Below are 23,075 nucleotides of genomic sequence, written 5' to 3' on the forward strand. Positions count from 1 at the left end.
TCAGAGACCATGAAACAAGGGAGTCAGTGACATTACAGTTAATTCTGACCAATGGTGGGGCGAAGACGTGAACCAGAAACTGTGAGCTTACATTTAATCCTGTTCAAAGGTAATAATAGTGGGGGAGGGCATGAAACAGCCATTATAATTGATAAACAGAACATGAAAACCAAAATATAAAGATGCAACAAGTACTGTAAAGTGCAACAGTCATTCCATCCAGGGAAGGCCTCCCGGAAGAGGCATCTTGGGCTGAGAAAGGCCTTGAGTCGTGTTTAGGGCGTGGGCTCCCTAAGTCCTCCTTGTCCCCTAGCACCTTGGCTACAGTTCGGCCTCGGAGGACTTGGCCAGGGGCAGGGACAAGAACGGAGACATTGCCAGACCAGGTTGAATCCCACCAGCTAGAGAAAGGGGGTTGGGTGTCTCACTCAGGCTTTTAAGAGCTTGTTCGGTAGCGGCGGCCAATCAGGGGAGCGCGCGTGCGGCCGCGTGCCCCTCGTGCCCCCGCACCCCTCGCGCGTCGTGTACGTGCGGCGCCCGGCTCCGCCCAGGAGGGCGGGACCTAGAGAAGCCGCGGGCGCCCGTCTGCGGCCCGTGAGCTGCTGTTGCTGCTGCTGCGGCGGCTGCAACCCGCGGTTCCGAGGCTGAGAGGCCGAGGTGTGCCCCTGGCGAACCTGCCGGATCTGCGCGGCTCAGCTGTACCGGTCCTTGCGGCGGTTAGGAAGTCCCAGCTGGTCTGTGCGCTGCTCTGGTGAGGATGCGGCTGTTCCAGTGGCTGTTGAAGCAGCCGGTGCCGAAGCAGATCGAGCGCTACTCGCGCTTCTCGCCATCGCCGCTCTCCATCAAACAGTTCCTGGACTTTGGTGAGTGCGGGGCCACAGGCCTCCACGGTCCCGGGATGTGAGGGCTCCACCATCCCGGCCAGCCTCCCGGGTCTCCGCAGCCTTTGGGCAAAGTCCGTGGGAACCGCGGGCGGGGCTAGGGGATGCCCCTGAGTTCTCCTCCAGGCTCGGATTTCGGGGCATGGAGGGGTAGGGCCTGGCACCCTCACACCAGCAAGGGCCAACCCGGAGACATAGAAACCGCGTCCAAGGACTCTCATTCCAAGGGCGGGGGGACTCCCCAAACCTGTCACCATTAGCTTTAAATCTATGTGACACAAACCTTACCGCTCATAAAACTTAAGAACGAAATGTGTATGACTTTTAAATGTTTTTAATTTTAGATTTTTTTTGTTGTTGTTAGGTAAGAGCTGTTTAGAAACACCTTGAGGTTGAATAAATTATGCAATGGCATTTTGTTCTTTTTCTGCTCTGAGGAGTTGCTGTGTAGCCAGAGCGGGAGGACTCGAACTGTAGTCTCCATCATGTTATATTAGAGCAGTCAAAGGCATGGACTGTAAATTCCTTGATGCTGGGAAAGAGCCGACGTGTGGGTTCCTAGTGTCAAAGCATGATCTATGACAACTCTGGCCTCGGTTTCAGCACCTTTCATAACTCCTTTCCCTTGGAGTTTCATCCACCTTCCCCCATCAACTGCGCTGGTTTGCGCCTTCCATGGATTAAGGGGGAGCAAAGACGACCCGGGTCCCCATCCTGCCTTAGGCCTAGCTGAGAAGGAAATAGATTCCACCACCTTCTGTTAACTGGATCATGTTTCCCCAGAGGGTGCCATTCCAACCGCAGCTAAAAGCAGTTGTGCAACACCTGAAAGTAAAACAAAAGTGTGCAGCCAGGTAACAGAATGGAGCTTGACATCCCTAAAGGAAAATAAAATCAAGCAGCAAAGATGTTCTAAGCACACAAGGGAAAATAATGGGGCGTCTGTTCATTTAATGAATTTTATGTAAATGTCAAGGGATTGTGTAGGGCATAAAAACTAAAGTACAGAGTAGGTAGAACATTCCAGAAACATCTGGAATGTGCCAAATGTGGTGTCTATACTTAAACAGGATGGGATAGGAAGGGAGGAATAGTTTGAATTTGAGAACAAATTAAATTTTTAGAAACCTATTTGCCACAGACCCATAATGAAAGTCAAAATTCAGTGAGATGTTGATCTTTGCATCTTAACTTCACTCCCCAAAGCTTTTCAATAGTCGGACTTTACCATCTGAGGTTATAGAATTTTAGAGATTGGAGGCAGGTCCTGACTTCAGAGTTGCTGTTGCTAATAAATAGGCATGTTTTCCATCTCTAATTTATGGTTTAGAGAAGATTATTCTGAAGGTATCAACCTTTTGGTTGGGTAAACTGGGACATGTTAGTTCACAATAAAAGGAACCTGGAATTAAATCCCAATTCCTCCCACCCTCAGAGTTTGTGCTAGCTTTAAAAGTGTGGCTAAATTTTCTGTTAATTTATTTTCTGTGGCAGTTACTATATACCCCTGTTAACAGGTGTTTTGGCAAGAATGTTATTTGAGTAGGTAAACCCCAATGGGGGATACTGTTATAGTGGAAAACCTATAGGGCCAGTATCTGGAAATGATTTTTTCTTTTTTTTTCCCTTCGTGCTGAGGATTGAACCCAGGGCCTTGTGCATGTGAGGCAGGCACTCTACTAACTGAGCTATATCCCCAGCCCTGGGAATGAATATTTTAATTCTGGCTCTGCCACTAACTCAGAGTAAGGCCTTAGCTAAGTGACTGAATCTCACTGGGGTCCATTTTCCTCATTAATAAAGCATGTAGATTGTATCAGATAATCCCTAAAGCTCAGCTCCAAAACCATGTGATTGAAATTTCAAGAAAAAGGGGTGAGCTTTTTAAAAGAAAATTTCAAAAATCTTTTGATTTACCTGTTAAAGGCTTCTGACCTATTTTGAAGGGGTAGAGGGATTCACTCATCTAGGATCTTGAGAGAAGCATAATAATTTAAGTCTTTACCATATAAGGACACTCACAGAAGTGCTATATATAATTGTAGTGAAATTTTCTAGAAACTACAAACCTTGTTTGTAACACCCAGAGACAAATCAGGTGGCATTGAGCTTTAATGACATGACAACTAAAAGAAGGGAATTGTCATTAAAAAGTCCATCTCTACTTCTACTTTTCTCTTAGTTTTGTCTCTTGATAGAAGTTCTGTTTTGACAAGGGATTGGGGGAGATTAAGCATTCAGAATGGATGTCAGGATAGGGAGAGGAGTAATGAGAGGTTTTCTCCCCCAGTGTGATTGAAGAAAACTGCAGGAGAGGGCCAACTCAAATGCTTATAGGACCAGATGGGGAGCAACAGGTGAATGAATTAAACCAGCCAGGTGGGGATTGTGGCAAACTCCTGGTTTATGGCTGGCTCCAAAAAGGGCAGCTGATTGGCACCCATTTGGTTTATATTTTAAAAGACCTTTGATGTAAACAAAGTGGATGGATTGCACTGGTCCACAGGTTTCTAGTTTGTGAATTTTATGTCGTTTTCCTTGAGTAGTTTTTAGATAAATGGGGCATAAGCTTTGGCTAGAGTAACTAGACAGGGACCATAGAAAGGATGTGCACAGAATTTTTGTTTACAGTATTTGTTAGATAATCATATCAACAAATAAATTGTAGTTTCTATGGACACTGAAGGAGCTTTCTTATTTTAATGTATTGCACATTAGTGAATAAGGAGATTATTTCCTATGTTTAAGAGTGTGGACTGAAAAATGGTGTTTACTTCAGGAGCAGTGATTTTATGTCATTTAAATTTTTTGTAATACTAACTTTTAAGATTTATTGTATATTAGTCTTTTTTTTAAGTCATAAAAATTGTGAATAAAGCCAAAGGCCTCCTTTAATCAATCCCACTAATATCCTGCCAGAGACAGCACTACCAGTAATTTGGTATGCATCCTTCTATTCCATTTATTATGCTGTTCCATATATATTTCAGTGATATTCATGTAAATTAGAGTGATTTTATTTTAAAGCTGAGGTTCACAACTTGAGTACTCTTGATGTTCTAGGCAAACTCATTGTTGTGGGGGACTGTCCTGTGCATTGTGAGAGGCTTAGCCACATTCCTCACCTCTACCTACTAGATGCCTCCCACCCCAAGTTTTGACAACAAAACATGCATCGCGTCATTGCTAAATATCCGCTGGGAGACCTACCTAAGAGTCGCCTGGGTAGTTCTTTGTTGAGATGCAGTGTTTTAAAACATTGAGATCAGTGTTTTTTTGTTTTGTTTTGTTTTGTTTTTAGAGCAGGGCCTCACACCAGGAATTTCTGATGTCAGTGGTCTGGGAGTGGGGTACAAGGCATTGTGTTTTTAGAAAATCCTCAGGTCATTCTAAAGCTTTAAAAAGTACTAACTAGATGCTCTTCTTGCTAATCTACAGTCCCCCTTTCATCTTTGTGCAGTATTTTTTTAAACCCTTTAAAATAATAAAAGTTTCTTTAACTCAAATCATTTTTGGAAATACGGCCTGCCACCCAGCAAGGGTAGCAAGAATAGCAATTGTTTTAGATGGATAATTAGTTTAAAAAGATAATACAGTAGTATATTCTGAAGGATTGGATTTTTAAAAATGAAATCTTCTTTTTGACCTCTGATTCCATTCATGGTTCCTATTTCAAAAAATGTAAAAGGGCATAAGCAGAAAACCCTGCTTCCTACTTCTGTTCACTAACCACCTTTTTTTTTTCCGCATAAATGCAGCTTATACTTTTTTTTTTTTAATACCAAGGCGCTTACCCACTGAGCCACATCACCAACCCTTTTTATTTTTTGTTTTGAGACAGGGTCTCACTAGGTTGCTTACAGCCTTGCCGAGTTGCTGAGTAAGGCTGGCTTCAAACCTGAAATCCTCCTGCCTCACCTCCTAATCCACACTGATTACAGGTGTGCGCCACCACGCTTGGCAGTTTATACCTTTGAATCTTGTATTTTAAACTCAATACATTAGAGAAATTTCCACATATGTACCAATAGAATTTCCTTTTTATTTTTTATGGCTTCTGAGATCTTGCTTATATATATGGGTGTAGTATAATTAGCCAACTCCCTATTGAAGGCTAGTAGATTGTTTCCAGTCTTTGCTATGACAACCAGTGCTACAATGAATTATCATGTACATTGAAATTTCATGCATGTCTGGGTTTTATATAGGACAAATACCTAAACATGGGGATGTTCATTTATAATTTTGATAAACACTGTCCACTTGCTTTCCATAAAGCTCCCACTAGAAGTTTCTGAGAGTGCCTATTTTTTAAATACTTTTATTACATTGTTGTTAAACTTTTGATAGGTGAAAAATGGTATCTGGCATTTTCTTTTTAGAAATTTTTTTCTCCTTAAGTGTTTCTATATTTTACCTTTTTTATTTATAAAGTTGTAAACATTTACAGAAGTATAGTGGTTTGATGAACTGTTCATCCGGTGTTCATTATATTGATATCCATTTTCTGTAGATATTGTATTTAAGTGCAGGCTTTTAAGTTTCCTTATCAAAGCTACACTCAGTTCAGAAAAATATTTTTTTCTTTTTCTATACTAACCAATTTATGAGTTATGTTTTTTATTTGAATAATATATTCTTTAAAGATTGGTAGAGTATCTGTATGAAACCTTTTAAGCTCAGTGTGCTCTTTGACAACTTTCTCTATTCTCTGATATTGATCTGTATAGGTTTTTTGTTCCTTCTAGAGTCTGTTTTGATATTTTGCTTCTAGAAAATTATCATAGTCATGAAAGGTTCTAAGTCAATGTGGATAGCTGAGATAGTAGGTTTTTTTTTTTTTTTTAACAGCCTTAAATTTTCCTGTGGGCATTTCCTCTTTGTTTCATAATTTTGTACTTATTCTCCCTACCCACTTCTTGATGAGGTTAGTTGATAGTTTATTTGATTGAATTTATTTCTTAGCTTTATTATGACTGTTGTTTTCTAGTTCATGAATGTCTTCTGATAGTTTATTTGATTGAATTTATTTCTTAGCTTTATTATGACTCTTGTTTTCTAGTTCATTAATGTCTTCTTTGCCTTTATTGTTTCCCTCTGATTGCCTCAGGTTTATTTTATTCTTTTTTTAAAAACAATGGATAGTTTCTTTTCTGTTTACTTCAGTACTTAAAGTTACAGTTATTCCTCTGATCACTGCTTTAGCAGCTAATGTGTGCATTTGATGATTTTCCCCCAACTCTTCTGCATCTTCAGATATCTATTATGTAAACTATAAGGGTTGTTTGAGTGTTAAAATTTCCAGTGGATGTGCATTCTGTATTTTAATTGTTTAATTTGGGTGCATTGTTATCAGAAAACAATTGGTGTTCACTTTGTAGTCCTGTATATGGTCATTTCCTGTGAATGTTCTTTGGGCAGCAAAAAGATAATGTTCTCTTCTTAGATTATAGTATTTATTTTATTAAATCTACCATATTAATTATGTTGTTTAGGTTTTATATACCTTTACTTTTTGGGAGGAGGGTACTGGGGGTTGAACTCAGGGACACTCAACCACTGAGCCACATTCCAAGCCCTATTTTTTGTATTTTATTTAGAGATGGGGTCTCACTGAGTTGCTTAGCACCTCACTTTTGCTGAGGCTAGCTAGCTTTGAACTAGCAATCCTTCTGCCTCAGCCTCCTGAGTCTCTGGGATTACAGGTGTGTACCACCTCACCGGATATACCTTTACTTTTTATCCACTTGATTTGTCATGTGTCAAACATAAGAGAAGTCAAAGTCTCCTAACAATATGATTTCATTTCTCCATGTATTTCTTTCTTTTTTAAAAAATATTTTTTAGTTGTAGTTGGACACGGTATCTTTATTTTATTTATTTATTTTTATGTGATGCTGAAGATCCAACCCAGAGCCTCACACACTCTACCACTGAACCACAACCCCAGCCCTCTCCATGTATTTCTTATAGTTTTTGTTTTATGACCATTAATATTGTGTTTGATGCTTATCGACTGCCATGTCCTCATTGTGAGATGCACCTTTAGCATTAAAGAGTACTGCCCTTTTACTAATTGAATGCTTTTTGGGCCTGGATCTACCTTATTTGATGTTGAGATCTAGTTCCCTTTATTTTGTTTTATTTCCTGGTACAGCTTGGCTATCCTTTTATTTTCAATCTGTTTTAATTATTTTGGTTTAAATATGTTTCTAAATGTATTATAAAGTTAGGTTTAGATTTGTGAATCGATTCTTTTATGTGGTAAGTTTAATGCATGTATACTTAATGATATGACATATTTGCCATCTATAATGTAAGCATCTGTAGTTACCTTGTTTTTTTGTAAAAAAAAATTTTTAGTTGATGATGGACCTTTATTCATTTATTTATATGTGGTACCGAGAATGGAACCCAGTGACTCACACATGTGAGGCAAGCACTCTACCCCAGCCCCTACCTTTTGTTTTTAAAATCTTTATTTAAATTTTTTAAAAAAATATTTATTTTTTAGTTATAGGTGGACACAATATCTTTATTTTTATGTGGTGCTGAGGATCAAACCCTCACACATGCTAGGCGAGCAGTCTAACTCTGAGCCACAACCCAGCCTCTTTTTAATATCTTATTTTTCTCCATGTTATATTGTCTTTGCTTTGTTTTATCATATTTACAAATAGATCTATATATCATATATAATAATATGTAATGATATAATATATATAATGATATATATCATAATATACCATTGTTAACAAATAGATTTGAATTTTTGTCTCCAGTAGTTAGCTTTATTATTTATTAGCTTTATTTATTATTACTTCATTTCTTTGGACTTTCTTTGTTGGGTATAGTCACAACTTGCCAGCCATGAGCCTCTTGAGTACTTGAAATGTCACTAGGGTAGCTGAGAAACTGAATTGGTTTAAGTTAAATTTAAAACTGATATTTGGGCTGGGGATATAGCTAAATGGTGTAGCACTTGTCTAGCATGCAAGAGGCCCTGGGTTCCATCCTTAGCACTGAAAAAAAATTGATAATTGATTCAGTTAAGTTTTAAGTGTTTAGAACAACTTTTATATGTGAATCTACTTTATCAGTTGTTAAGTTTTATGGAAGCTAATTATATATATCAGTTATTTCTAATAGAAATTTAGCTTTCCAAATGGAAATGTTATAAGTGTAAAATACACACTGGATATCAAATAATTAATTTAAAAATGGTAAAATATCTCAACATATTTTATGTTGATTGCAAGTGGAACTATTTTGAATATGTTATTTAACATGTAAATAAAGTACAAACATTTCATCTATTTCCTTTATGTTAATGTGGCCTACTAAGAAGTTTAAAATATTATATGTGGCTCACATTTTATTTCTATTGGACAGTGTGGGTTCAGATGATATATGTTAATTTATTATGAAGAAAAATAGAATTATCACACTTTAATGTTCAGAATAAGCAGTTATTGTTTTTATTTTTCATATCACTTTTGCAAATCTTGTTCCATTATTTCTTCTGTAAACCTCTCTAGCTTTTTGGACCAATTCATTGTCTTCAAATAGCAGTTAATGTTATGGTGGTTCCTTTTTACATTTGTATAAATTTGAGTTTTGTCTTTCCCTTAAGTCACTGCTATGAATTAAATGTGCTCTTGACTGGGAATATAGCTCAGTGGCAGAGCACTTGCCTAACCTGTGTGAGGCCCTGGGTTGAATCCCCAGGACAGCTGGAAAAAGTTCTCTTAGTGATATAAAGAGCCTGAGTGCGGTGAGGCACATCTGTAATCCCATCAACTCCAGAGACTGAGGCAGGAGGATCCTAAGCTCCCTACCAGCCTCAGCAATTTAGCAAGACACTGTCTCTAAATAAAAAATAAAGGGTGGGAGGTGTGTAGTAGCATAGTGGTAGGGCACTTGTCTAGAACACCTGAGGCCCTGGAGGTTTTTTTGTTTTTTAAAGGAGAACTTGGGTTTTGCTCAAGATGCTTTGCAATGCTGGTTTTCTGACTACAGATTCTTTTAGCTTTTGTTTATCATGAAAGATTTTTATTTCGTTGTCGTATCTGAAGCTTAATTTTGCTGGATACAGAATTCTTGGTTGGCATCCATTATCTTTCAGTGTTTGAAATACGTTGTTCCAGGATCTTCTCGCTTTCAGCGTCTGTGATGAAAAATCCGTTGTTAACCTTATTGGTTTACCCCTAAATGTAATCTGCCTCTTTTCTCTTGTAGCTTTTAATATTTTCTCTTTGTTCTGTATATTGGATATCTTCATAACAATGTGTCTTGGTGTTGGTCTACTGTGATTTTGTGTGCTCGGTGTCCTGTATGCATGAGGAGGACATACAATCAATCAACAAGTACATGAAAAAATGCTCACCATCTCTAGCAGTCAAGGAAATGCAAATCAAAACCACCCTAAGATACCACCTCACCCCAGTAAGATTGGCAGCCATGATGAAGTCAAACAACAATGAGTGCTGGCGAGGATGTGGGGAAAAGGGTACTCTTGTACACTGCTGGTGGGACTGCAAATTGGTGCGGCCAATTTGGAAAGCAGTATGGAGATTCCTGGGAAAGCTGGGAATGGAACCACCATTTGACCCAGCTATTGCCCTTCTCGGACTATTTCCTGAAGACCTTAAAAGAGCACACTACAGGGATACTGCCACATCGATGTTCATAGCAGCACAATTCACAATTGCTAGACTGTGGAATCAACCCAGATGCCCTTCAATAGATGAATGGATTAAAAAAATGTGGCATTTATACACCATGGAGTATTACGCAGCACTAAAAAATGACAAAATCACGGAATTTGCAGGGAAATGGATGGCACTAGAGCAGATTATGCTTAGTGAAGCTAGCCAATCCCTAAAAAACAAATACCAAATGTCTTCTTTGATATAATGAGAGCAACTAAGAACAGAACAGGGAGGAAGAGCAGGAAGAAAAGATTAACATTAAACAGAGACATGAGGTGGGAGGGAAAGGGAGAAAAAAAGGGAAATCGCATGGAAATGGAGGGAGACCCTCATTGTTATACAAAATTACATATAAGAGGTTATGAGGGGAATGGGATAACAAACATGGAGGGAAATGAATTACAGTAGATGGGGTAGAGAGAGAAGATGGGAGGGGAGGGGAGGGGGGATAGTAGAGGATAGGAAAGGTAGCAGAATACAACAGTCACTAATATGGCAGTATGTAAAAATGTGATGTGTAACCGATGTGATTCTGCAATCTGTATTTGGGGTAAAAAATGGGAGTTCATAACCCACTTGATTCTAATGTATGAAATATGATTTGTCAAGAGCTTTGTAATGTTGTGAACAACCAATAAAAAAAATAAAGGAGAACTTGGATTTTTGTGGCATAAATTAAAGATAGAACCTTTTGTATGTTGAATGACTTGGTAGGAAATTATTCACATTTTCATTTGGACTTGCTTTTCATCTTTCAGCCTCATTTTATCCACTTCTGGTTCTCTCATTAACCACTTTTATACTTTTATCCCCCCATACAGATTTACTTCCCACTTGTTTTATTTCCTAGTTACTTCTGCACAGCATCACTTATATTAAAGCTATTTGCTCCTGTCTCCTTTTATTTCATCCTAAATCATGTCTTTCCAGAGGGAGGGTGCTCACCTCTTTGTAACCTCTCTCAGCTTCCTCAGCTCCATTTGTTCTGCACAGAGTGGACACTCCATAAATGGCAGTTACTCCATATAGAGGCCATTAAACATCATATCATTTTCATTTAGTTGTTATATAAGCTTAAACTTCCATAATTTCCCCACGTTTAAATAGAACATCTCCCAGATAAAAATCACTGGAAAGCATGTTGTTTAACCATCCTGTTCGCAATGGCTGTGAACCTCAGTGCCTTTAGCTATTAGAAGGCAGCAGCCAGGTCCCCTGCTCTTATATTCTTGAAGTTTAGGGGTCCAGCTACCTTCTGTTTCCCTTTTGAAAGTAAGGAAGATTCTAATACTCGCTGAAAAGTTGACTTTGGTTCCAAATGACTGCTCTTTCCAAAGTCTCCATTTTTTTAAATGTCGTTTTTCTCCTTGAAGCCCAATTACCTCTGGGAAGAAGAGTGATTTTGTTCCTTGAGAAGATGAAAAAGTTTTTTAAAAGATTGTATTAGGAAAAGGAAACACATTCTTGTTCTGTTTCTGAGCGTATTTATTTTATACTTTTACCTGTGTACCCAACACACATTTTCTGTAAGCAGTGAAATTTTTCAACTGTGAGGGAGGCATTGCCAAAAATTAGACTAACCTGTTTGGAGACAAAGCCAACTATTCAGAATTAAAATGGAACAGAATAATTTTGCTTAGGGTAAATATATCTAATTTGGCTAATGATATTGTGATTAGTATTTACGTTTAAACAAAGAACTGGCCATTTGGACCTTTAAGGTCTAATAGGGCTGGGTTTCCATATTACCTGGTGTATCAGTCTCTAGGGCATCTTTGAGGCATCTGAAATTGTAGCCTTGACTTCAAAGCCTTTGCAGGACTTGACTGTGTTTTGTGTGCTTTTGAAGGGGAGATAACAGTTAGACTTACTGAATCATTGATGTCTGGATGTTTTTCTCCCATTAAGCTTTTGGGAAATTGATCAGAACTTGGCAAGATTTGGGGAAACTTGGTTTTATTACTGGATGGAATCAGAAAATATCACTACATTTTCTTTTCCTTTATATTTATAAGCATTCAGTTATTCTACTTTAGTAATAATACCACATCAGAGTTGGGCAAATCCCTTTATTTAAGGAGTATCTGTCTAGAATAGAATGTCAAATGAAAAGCCTGGCCACCTATTTTTTGTTGTTTGTTTTTCAATTAGTAGACTTTTTTGCTTTTAAAAATTATTCAGAAAATCAAGTATAATGCAAATTGGCAACATGAGTCCATATGGAAGATCTTTTAAAAATTGTTTTAAAATTAATGTATTATGGTTATATGTAATTGTGGGGTTTCATTTTGACATAATCATACATTCATGGAATATAATTTGCTCCATTTCAGTCCCTAGTACTTCCTCTTTCCTTTCCCTCCTCCCTCCCCCTGTTCCCTTCTTCTACTCTATGGATCCTTCTTCTATTTATTGTTTTTTATTTGTGAATTATAGATATACATAAAGATGGAATTCACTGTGCTGTATTTATATATGTACATAAAATAATGTAGTCAATTTCATTCATCAGTTCCTGCCTTTTCCCATCCCTCCTCTCTCCCCCTCTATCCCCTTCCTCTATTCTACTGATCTCCCTTCTGTTTTCATGAGGCTCCCACCCCCTGGCTTTTTTACTTATTTTGCTCTAGCTTCTGCATATTGAGAGAAAATACTCAACTTGATTCTTTGCTTTCTGAGTCTGGCTTATTTAACTTAGCTGTTGTTCTTTGGTTTCATCCATTTACCAGCAAATGCCATAATTTCATTCTTTTTTATGGCTGGGTAAAATTATATATATATGTATATGTATATCACATTATCTTTTAAAATTTTTTTTAATATTTATTTTTTAGTTTTTGGTGAACACAACATCTTTATTTTATTTTTACGTGGTGCTGAGGATCAAACCCAGGGCCCCGCCCGCGCATGTCAGGCGAGCACGCTACCGCTTAAGCCACATCCCCAGCCCACATTTTCTTAATTCATTCATCTATCAGGCATCTGGGCTGATTCCATGACTTGGCTATTGTGAATCGTGCTGCTGTAAACATTGATGTGGCTGCATACCTGTAGTATGCTGATTTTAATTCTTTGGGGTAAATACTGAAAGATAGCTGGGTCGTATGATTGTTCCATTTCTAGTCTTTTGAGGACTTCATACTGCATTCCAAAGTGATTGTACTAATTGGAATTAGTACACCATTGGCAATGTATGAATGTGCCTTTTCCCACTCATCCTCACCAGCATTTATTATTATTTGTATTTTTGATAATTGCCATTCTGACTGGAGTGAGATGAAATCTCAGTGTAGTTTTGATTTGCATTTCCCTGATTGCTAGAGAGGCTGACCATTTTTTTTCAGAGTTGTTGCCCATTTGTATTTCTTTTGAGAAATGTCTATTTAGTTCTTTTGCCCATTTATTGATTGGATTTTTTAGGGGGGGAGGGGATTGAGTTTTTTGAGTTCTTTGTACATTCTGGATATTAATCACCTGTAGGAGGAGTAGCTGGCAAAGTTTTTTTTTTTTTTAATATACTATTTTTTGGGCTCTTGTTTCTTTTCTGGTGCAGAAGTTTTTTAATTTGATGCCGCCCCATTTTTGATTCTTGATTTTATTTCTAGAGCTTTAGGGGTCTTGTTAAGGAACTTGCTGCCTGAGCCAATATGTTGGAGTGTTAAGTTTATGTTTTCTGATAGCAGTTGCAAAGTTTCTGGTCTAATTCCTAGGTCTTTGGTCCACTTTGAGTTGGCTTTTGTGCAGGGTGAGAGATAGGGATCTAGTTTCATTCTTCTACATATGGCTATCCAGCCTTCCCAGTACCATTTGTTCAATAGACTTTCTCCAACATGTTTTTGGCATCTCTGTTGAGTATCAAATAACTGTTATCTATGTGGATTTGTCTCTGTGTCTTCTGTTTTATTCCATTGGTCTTCCTGTCTGTTTTGGTGCCAATCCATATTATTTTTGTTACTGTATCTCTGAAGTATGAGATGAGATCAGGTATTATACACCTTCAGCATTGCTTTTCTTGCTTTGGCTATTCAGTAATGCTTTGACTATTCTGGGTATTTTAATCTTTCAAATGAATTTTACGACTATTTTTTTTCTAATTCTGTGAAGAAGACTATTGATATTCTGGTGGGAATTGCATTGCATATAACACTTTTTGTTAGTATGGCCATTTTGACAGTATTAATTCGGCCTATTGAAGAACATGGGAGGCCTTTTCATATTCTTGTGTCTTCTTCAATTTCTTTCTTTGATGTTCTGTAGTGTTCATTGTAGATCTTTCTCCTCCTTGCTTAGATTTATTCCCAAGTGGTTTTTTTTTTTTTTCAGGTTATTGTGAATCGGATAGTTTTCCTGGTTTCTTTCTGAGCAGATTTGCTGTTGGAGTATATGAAAGCTATTGATTTTTGTATGGTGATTTTGCAACCTGTTACTTTGCTGAATTTGTTTATCAGCTCTAAAAGTCTTCTTTTGGAATTCTTGGATCTTCTACATACAGAATTATGACATCAGCAAAGATAATTTGACTTTCTCCTTTCCTATCTGTATCCCTTTGATTTCCTTCTCTTGCTTGATTGCTCTGGCTAGAGTTTTAAGACTTATATTAAATAGAAGTAGTGAGGGTGGACACCTTTGTTCCTGATTTTAAAGGAAATGATTTCAGTTTTTCTTCATTCATTATGATGTTGGCTTTGGGTTTGTCATGTATAACCTTTATACAGTTGAGGTAAGTTCCTTCTGTCAGTAGTTTCTCCGGTATTTTAAACATGAATGAGTGTTGTACTTTGTCAAATGCTTTCTCTGCATCTGTTGAGATAATCATTTGATTCTCATCCTTACCTTAATTCTATGTGGTGAAATACATTTGTTAATTTGCATATGTTGAACCATTCCTGGAATGTGTCCCTGGGATGAAACCCACTCGATCATGGTGTACTATATTCTTAATGTGGGTGTGGGGTTTTTTTTGCATTATTTTGTTACCAGGTATTGAACCCAGGGTCACTTAACCACTGAGCCAAATCCCCAGCCCTTTTGAAAATATTTTACTTGGAGACAGGTTCTCACTGAGTTGCTTAGAGCTTTACTTTTGCTGAGGCTGACTTTGAATTCTCAATCCTCCTGCCTCAGCCTCCTGAGCTGCTGGGATTAGAGGCATGTACCATGGCATCCAGGTTTTTTTCTTGCATTTTTAAAAGATTATTTTATTAGTACATTATAGTAAAAGTCTAAAAAATAGTGAATTGTGGATACACATAAAGGTGAAATTCATGAGTACAGCTTTGAGAGATTTTACAACTTTAATTTAAAAAGTTGTCAGCAGAGTATAAGTGTACCAGTTTCTCCACAGCCCTACCAAAATGAGGTTTTATGATTTTAATTGTATAATAGAAATTAGAAGTTTTTTTCCTGCTTAGGTTTATTGTCCTCATTTTTGTTGTGTGTAAAGTGCCCTTGATCATTTAGTAACTGGAATTTGGGGTTTTAATCATTTTCTGAATTCCTTGTGTATACTGGTAAATTAGTCAGTGAACACATTGACTAGCACATTATCAAAAATGTGCTACAGGGACTATGGGTAGGCTACCTAATGTTCCTAAGCTTTTCACCTTTTTCATGTAAACTGACATTGAAACTAGCATTTAAGTTTCTCTAGTTAGCCTATTTGGCTTTTATGACAAGGAGGGCTAGTTTACCTCCATATTTCCCTTCCTGGCAGAACCAGGTTTGATTATGCCATACAAATGGTATAAAATAATAGTAAACAATTACATTTACACAGGTCAATATTTATATTCCCTCTAATTGAATATTTTGTGTTCTAATATAGTAGTATATTATTTCCCTAAGGGTTTGACCAGTAATTGTGATTTTATTTTCATTCTTATACTTGATCTAGGATTCTGCTTTAACATTTCAGTTATGCCAGTGTTGCTTTCCCTCTTATTAATGCATGGCGGTCAGTATATAATAGTCTCACTGTTGGGAATAAATGATCAACTCTCTAACATTTTCCCACATCATGCAGTTAAATATTTTCCCATGTGTTGTTGGCCAGAAAACAGTTGAGCTCTTTGAAATTTGTAATTTACATCTTTCTCCAACAACTGTTAACATTTTCATAGACCAGAGCATTCTTAGGTTTCTGTCTAAACCTTTTCTTGGATTGAACTTTTCCTGAATCTGTTCTGGTAGAGTACAATATTTCTTAAGCTTGGTAGCAGATATTTCTCGATACCTGACTGGGGATTTTGTATAAGTTGGATTAATTTCTCTCCTGATTCTGCAGTTAAATAGAAAGAAAAGTGGTTATTGCTACATTACAATTCCATACTTGTCATATATTGTGCTGAAATGAATGTATTTTTTATAGTAAATCCTTCTGGGAGGAAGTTGCTTGCTTCACAGTGTCTCTTATTCTCTAGAAACTTCCCTTCCTGGATGTGGTACTACTACTTCTTTACACATGGTAGATCTCATCTCTGGCCTACATACCTCAGTCTTTCTGCTGCTCTGACCTGAGGTTGGCTTCAGTTGTGAAGGAAATTAAAATGACTCCTATATGGCAACTGGAAAATATTCAATAGATTGAACTAGCATTTACTAACACTTGGTATAAAATCTGGTATTATTTAATTCTCATGACAGCCATGCCCATTTTATAAATTAGGAAACTGAAGTTCTGAGCAGTTGAAAATTGCTCTCATATAATAGGGTGGTAGAGTCAGGTTTTTGTCCCCCTGGTCATCTTACCTTATAGGTGACCAGTTAGGTGATAGATTGGATGCAGTGTGTGCACAAAATTTGAGGAAAGAACTAACAATTGCATTGTTACCATTTGCCAAGTGTTCCCACATCCTGAACTATAGCCATTTCCTTCATGAATTTGTTCAATTTTTATCTTTTCCATTTAGAATTATCTAAAAGAGAAAGGGAGAAAAAGAATGTTAACAGACTTTGAAGGTGTTTGTGGTCAGTTTTCTAAGAGGCTGAAATAAAATTGTGAAAATGATGGCTAAAACACACTGGAAAATAGAAAAAATTTGGATGCTTACTGGGCACTGTTTGAGCTTGAGGAATTCTTTGTTTTCTCCTATTTAATTGTCTAGGATTAGATGCTAGCCAGTGGTTTTGCCCAAGCCCAAGAGTTATGAACCACTTTAGGAGGTAGATCCGAGATGCTAAAGGTTAACAAGTCATTATGGAGTCTGTCAGCATTACTTGAATGTTCTGGATTTGGAATGAAAAAGAAGCAGAGAAGCACTGGGAAATTGCCAAGGCACAGTCATCGCCTTTGAGGAGCTCAGAAGTAAATGGGAAGCTGAGACAAATACAAAAATTTATATGTGCTAGCCAAATTTTGTGAATCCTGTGATTTTATGGTATTTTTCTGCTGTCCCTACTGCTACCTTAAAGGTTTTTGAAATAGTGGTGGTTTCTGGGAATATGTGAGGTGTTAGTTCAATTGTCCTTTGTCCAAGTGTTGTTGGAGCCCTTCTAGATGAAGAATATACAAAGAACAAAATGTAAATGTGTACACAATTTTTCTTGATTTCCACGTTGTTTCCTTGACTGCTTACTCCTAGCACTTCTCTCCAAATTATCTTATAATTTAGTAGGCAAGGTTGATATAGGATAATATAAATAATTGTAAGCATAGAGACACAAACCAAAATTTATCTTCTTACGTTCTTTCAGTAGAAATTTGAGCTTAAAGCTCATCTGGAACCTCCCCAGTGTTATGCAGGATAAAGTAGAAACCCTGAATAATGATGGTTATGTCCTAACATCAGCTAGTTGTTGACATAGCATTTTGGTCTCCTCTTCCAAAGGAAACCAGAATTTATTCTTTCCAGGAGGTCAAACAAACTTATGTTTGTGTAGCACTCTCTGTCAGACACAATAGTAGATAGGTCTAGCTGTAATTTTCACAGCATCCATATGAAGTAGATGTTTGCATTTTTTGGATGAAGAAACTAAAGCTTACTTAAAGGGTTTAAACTTCTTATCTAAGCAAACTTGGAGGCAAAATCATGGTTCTAATACAGGTAGATTGAGCTTTTGAACCTATGCTTTTTTTTCACTTCAACATAATATACTATTGCCCCCAAAGCAGTTCTTTATAGCAAATATCTCCATTATGGTTTAGTTTGGTCTAAATTTGTTCTGTTAGACAATCAGGAAATGACATGATCTAACACCTTTTAACATTTTAACATTTCAGGACCATCAGATTGATATGTACTGCTTTTATTTACATTGAAATAGTTCTTCTGATTCTGAAGACCACTACTTGTTAGTCTCCCTTCTTGTCTCTAGGAATATGAGAAGCAGTATATGCAGACTGATATTCAGGTCTTAATCTCAGATGCCTACCAGCAGTGTGTTTGGGCAAATCACTTTGTCCCACTGTGCTTCAGTACTCTGATCTACAAAATATAAATTATAGCAATCAGAATTGTTGCATTGATGAGATTGAGAGCATGTAGCACAATGAATGGCACAAGGTGCCAGTAAATGTTGGTTATGAATTGATCAGTAGTGACAAAGCATTTCCTAGATAAAATCTACTTCCTGCTAAGAATAATCTCAATGAGATTGAGAGCATGTAGCACAATGAATGGCACAAGGTGCTCAGTAAATGTTGGTTATGAATTGATCAGTAGTGACACAGCATTTCCTAGATAAAATCTACTTCCTGCTAAGAATAAAAGCTGAGTAGGGAGCTCTTAACCTTGAATATTAATTTTCTTCAAGTTTGCTGGCTGAAGGTCTCAGCTGTACAAAGTGATCATTTTCCAAGAATTATAGCAGTTTCAGCACATTTGTGCTATGAGCATGACTGGCTTTGGACTCCCTTTATTCACTGACATGGTTAACTAAAAACATTTGGCCTCAATAAACCTCATAGATGGGTACAGTGTGACCTTTACCTGACTATTCTGCTTCCATGACAACAAGGCATCCTATAACTCACCAATTGACTGTGAGGACTAGATCTTTAACTGCCTACTAAGTTTAAATTGCTGTAGATGTGTTGTGGCTTTTGGCTATATAGTAGTAGTTAATCATGTACTCTAGGTGGTCATAACTCTGTGATATGGGTTCTATGTATATCCATCCATCATCTTTCTGCTTTCTGGCCTGCCTCTCTTTTGCTCTTCTCCTAACTTTAAGGATTGGAATAGCCTTCAACAAATTCATAGAATGAAGATGATCTATAAATGGAATTTACCATTCATAGCAAATTTTATCTTGAACCCCTGACTCTTATTTACTATGGTAAGTTTATACTTAAAACTTACTGCATGTTTTAATTTTCAGTTGCAATCAGAAAATATTATTGAATATCTACAATGTTCTAGGTATTGTGCTAATGGATCTTCAAATTTCTGAGGAATCCTGAGTCTTACACTACATAGAACTCAGTGATTGGGACAATAACAGAGGGGTTGCCCAAGGAGAGGGCACAACTTCTGGGCCCATAGTGAAATTCGTTCACAATTTACTTTGGCTTTATCTGGTATATAGAGAGACAGGTTTCTTACTTGTCTGCTTATGGAGATATCAAAAGAGCAAACAAACAGGATTTCTGAAGAGAACCAATGAAGGGATTAGTGGATGTTACTCATTTTTCCTCAGAACAGGCACACTGCTATTTTTCAGAGAAGGATTCTATAGCCTTCAGTTACTTTAATTAAAAATCCTGTTATGATTACCTTGTACCATCTTTTCCTATCAGAAGAACAAAAATCAATACATGAAAGGAACTGTGGGTGTTAGACCCCCTTTAAAAGATCTGTATAGGGTAGCATGCCTTGTATGAGATTTTTAAAAATTTTTATAATAGAATGGCTATAGTAGGTTTTTTCTTGTTTAGAATAGCTGTAGTTCTAGGGGGATCTTTTTAGAAGATGGTTTTTTAAACATGTAAATATACAATATTAAAATTTATTTTACTGTTTCAATATTTTTCAACATTTAGGTTGTTTTTGGTGCCCCCCCCCCAAAATACCTTTATTTGGAAAAATTCAGACCTTAAGAAAAATTACAAAAATTAACACCTTCTTTCTAGCACCTAGTTTCACCAGTTACTTGGACATATTTGCTTTCTGTCTCCCCTCTCCACCCATCTATATCCCAGTATCTTTCTCTTTCTTCTCTCTTACACACATTAGCTTTTTTTGCCAAACCATTTAAGAGTAAGTTGTACACATCCATGCCTCTTTATCCTTAGATACTTAATTCGGTATATCCTGAGCATAAGAGTAGTCTCCTAACATAGTTATTACACTTGGGGAATTTATCATTAATACAGTAGTAAAATTTAATATTCAACTGGGCATGGTGGCATGCATCTGTAGTCCCAGGTATTTGGGAGGCTGAGGCCGGAGGGTTGCTTGAGCTCAGGAGCTCGAGGCCACCCTAGGCAACATAATATCCTGTCTCAACCAAACTTGAGTATTTAAATTTCCTTTAATGTTTACTGGCTCCTGTATTGGACAGCTCAGGTCTGGAACACACTTAGAAGATACTGTGGCTGAAGAGACTGCTGAGCAAGTATAGCAGAGTCCAGAAAGGGCTCCCACCTCAGCAATGCAGAGGGCAGGAGTAGCAAGTAGAGCTTGCTGGGTGTAAAGAGGAGAATGAACTGGAAGTCTGCAAACAGAAGGGCCAAGCTCTACCTTTACCTTGAGAACATTAGTGGCAGGCAGTTACCTGCCTAAGCAAAGCAAAGGACAAAAGTGGGTTCTTCTCTAAAGACACTCAACAAATTATTATTATTATTATTATTATTATTATTATTATTATTATTATTTTAGTTGTAGTTGGACATAATACCTTTGCTTTATTTATTTATTTTTATGTGATGCTGAGGATCAAACCCAGGACATTGCACGTGCTAGGTGAGTGCTCTACCGCTGAGCCACAACCCCAGCCCCACAACAGATTATTTAAGAAGAATCAGGAAGCTATTGTGATATTAGGGGCCACTGAAAAAAACCCATATGATCTTATTTGGAGAGTGCACTCCTCCTAAAGCCCTACAGGGCTTCCAGCCAATTTTTAGGCTACTTCACTGCCAAACCTGACTGTACAACTAAGGATCACCAGACATCCAAGGGAAGCTACTATGAGAAAGAAACTAAGACAAACGGACAAACATTGACCCCAGAAGAAACAAATTCAGGCATTAGAAGAGTGCTTTGAAATATAATTTAAGCAGTAAATCATCTTCTGCAGCTCCTTGTTAACATCTTAGAGAAGACTGCATTTTCCAAATATGGTCATGACAGTGCTTTTTTATAGTGTTACCTTGGCACTCATCTATCAGTGGGGGAGTCTAATTCTCTTTTTCTGGAATCTGGGTGGGCTGCGGCTGTTACACCAATCAGATGTGGCAGGAGTGAGCCAGCTATGTGACTGTTTTTGTATGTGTGGTATTGGGGATTGAACCCAGGGCCCTGAACAGCCAAGGCTAAATCACAAAAGACCACATAGCTTTGCTAATGTAAATTGAGCTGCTATAAACATTGATGTGGCTGCATCACTATAGTATACTGATTTAAAAAACATTTTTTTGTAGTTGTAGATGGACATCATGCCTTTATTTTATTTTTTATGTGGTGCTAAGCATCGAACCCTGTGCCTCACATGTGCTAGGCAAGCACTCTGCCACTGAGCTACAGCCCCAGCCCAGTATGCGGATTTTAAATCCTTTGGGTATATACCTAGGGGTGGGATAACTGGGTCAACAGGGGAGGAAAGAATAGAAGTTCATTGGGTTAGACAAAGGGGAATGAAGGGAAGGGGGGATGGGATTAGGAAAGAAAGTAGAATGAATCAGACATAATTTTCTTGTGTTCATATATAAATACATGACCAGTGTAACTGCACATCATGTATAACCACAAGAATGGGATCCTAATGAGGATCCATGCATGTATAATATTCAAAATATGCTCTAATATTATGTATATCTAAAAAGAATAACAACAACAGCAGACCACATAGCTTCCACCTTCTTGTCAAATCCATGTAAGAATCCAAATAGTCAAAAACTGCCATCCTGTGAGGAACTCCATAGAAAGGCCACCCAAAATTGCTTGGGTAAGCAATCCTAGTCATCAGGTAATTTGGCACAAGCATCAGACTTGTGAGTGAAGGAGTGACCCTTCCCCCTCCCAGCCTTCCACTTTTACTAGATGAAGTCCAGACAAGCCATCTATTCTGTATCCTGTGTGAATTCCCAACTCATAGCGTCTGTGAGCACAATAAAATAGACACTGGACTGACAAGAAGTAGTGTAATATCTGTATATTATTGAGGCATTAAATTTGGTAGGGAATCAGGTGTATGTGAAATACTCAATCCTTGGTTCTGAAAATTCTGGCTCAATAATTATTAATGGTAACCAAAACATGGTCTGACCTATTAATGGAGGCAGCCCTAAATTTGTCATATCCAAATCTGCTATTTTTAAATCTTCCTTTTTAAAAATTATAATTGACACATAATAATTGTACATATTTATGGGTTCCAGTGTAATTTTGCAGTATTTGTATACATTGTGTAATGTTCAAATCAGAGCAACTAGTGTATACTGATAAACCTCACTTGTTACTTCTTTGTGGTAAGAACATCAAAATACCCTCTTCCATCTATTTTGAAATATGTACTGTTGTCCAACCATAAATCACCCTAACATGCAATAGAACAACCAGAACCCATCCCCTCACCTTTTTTTTTTTTTTTTTTGATGCTGGATGCTTGGGGATCAAATCCAGTGCTACACACATTGCTAGGTAAGCACTGTGCTACTGAGCTATATCCCCATCCCTATTCCTCTCATCTAACCGCAACTCTGGACCCATCAACCAACCTTTCCCCATCCTACTCTTCTCCCTCCCCAGTCTTCGTTAGCCACTGTTCTGCTCTCTGCTCCTATGAGATCAACTTTTTTAGATTCCACATGAATGAGATCATACAGTATTTGTCTTACTACGCCAGGCTTACTTCACCTAACCTAATGTCTTCCAGGTTCACCCATGTTGTCACAAATGGTAAGATTGCCTTCTTTTTATGGTCAAATAGTGTTCCATTGAATATCCCACATTTTTATTATCCATTCATCCATAATGCTTAAGTTGTTTCAATTCATGGCTATTGTGAATAATGCTGCAGTAAATATGAGAGTGTAGATGTCTCTTCAACAGACTGATTTTATGTTCTTTGGATATGTACCCAGGATTGGTATTGCTAGATAATGAGGCAGATCTATTTTTAATTTTTGAGGAATCTCTGTACTGTTTTCCAAAATGCTCTGGTCTCTTCTTAAATTCAGGAGTAAGTTTTCCCAAACAAAGGAAAACTCTTTAAGCTTCTCAAATAGTGAAATAACCACTACTGGTAATGAAATAAAACAATCATTTTGAAAGTCTAAATGAAGTGATTCTTTTGCAGGACATTCAAATCATCTGGTAGTTCT

General features: G+C 37.5%; 1 protein-coding gene across 1 annotated transcript in view; it reads left to right on the plus strand.

Moving 5' to 3' along the window:
* Positions 1-329: 329 nt before the first annotated feature.
* Positions 330-23,075, plus strand: part of PDK3 (pyruvate dehydrogenase kinase 3) — a 99,358-nt gene continuing 76,612 nt past the window's right edge. Inside the window, exon 1 of the mRNA XM_081276460.1 lies at positions 330-863. Within this exon, the coding sequence (XP_081132586.1) occupies positions 758-863 (106 nt within the window). The 5' untranslated portion in view covers positions 330-757. The remainder of the gene's footprint in view (positions 864-23,075) is intronic.

The sequence above is a fragment of the Spermophilus citellus genome (assembly GCF_964194105.1).
Source record: "Spermophilus citellus genome assembly, chromosome: X".
Lineage (NCBI taxonomy): Eukaryota > Metazoa > Chordata > Mammalia > Rodentia > Sciuridae > Spermophilus > Spermophilus citellus.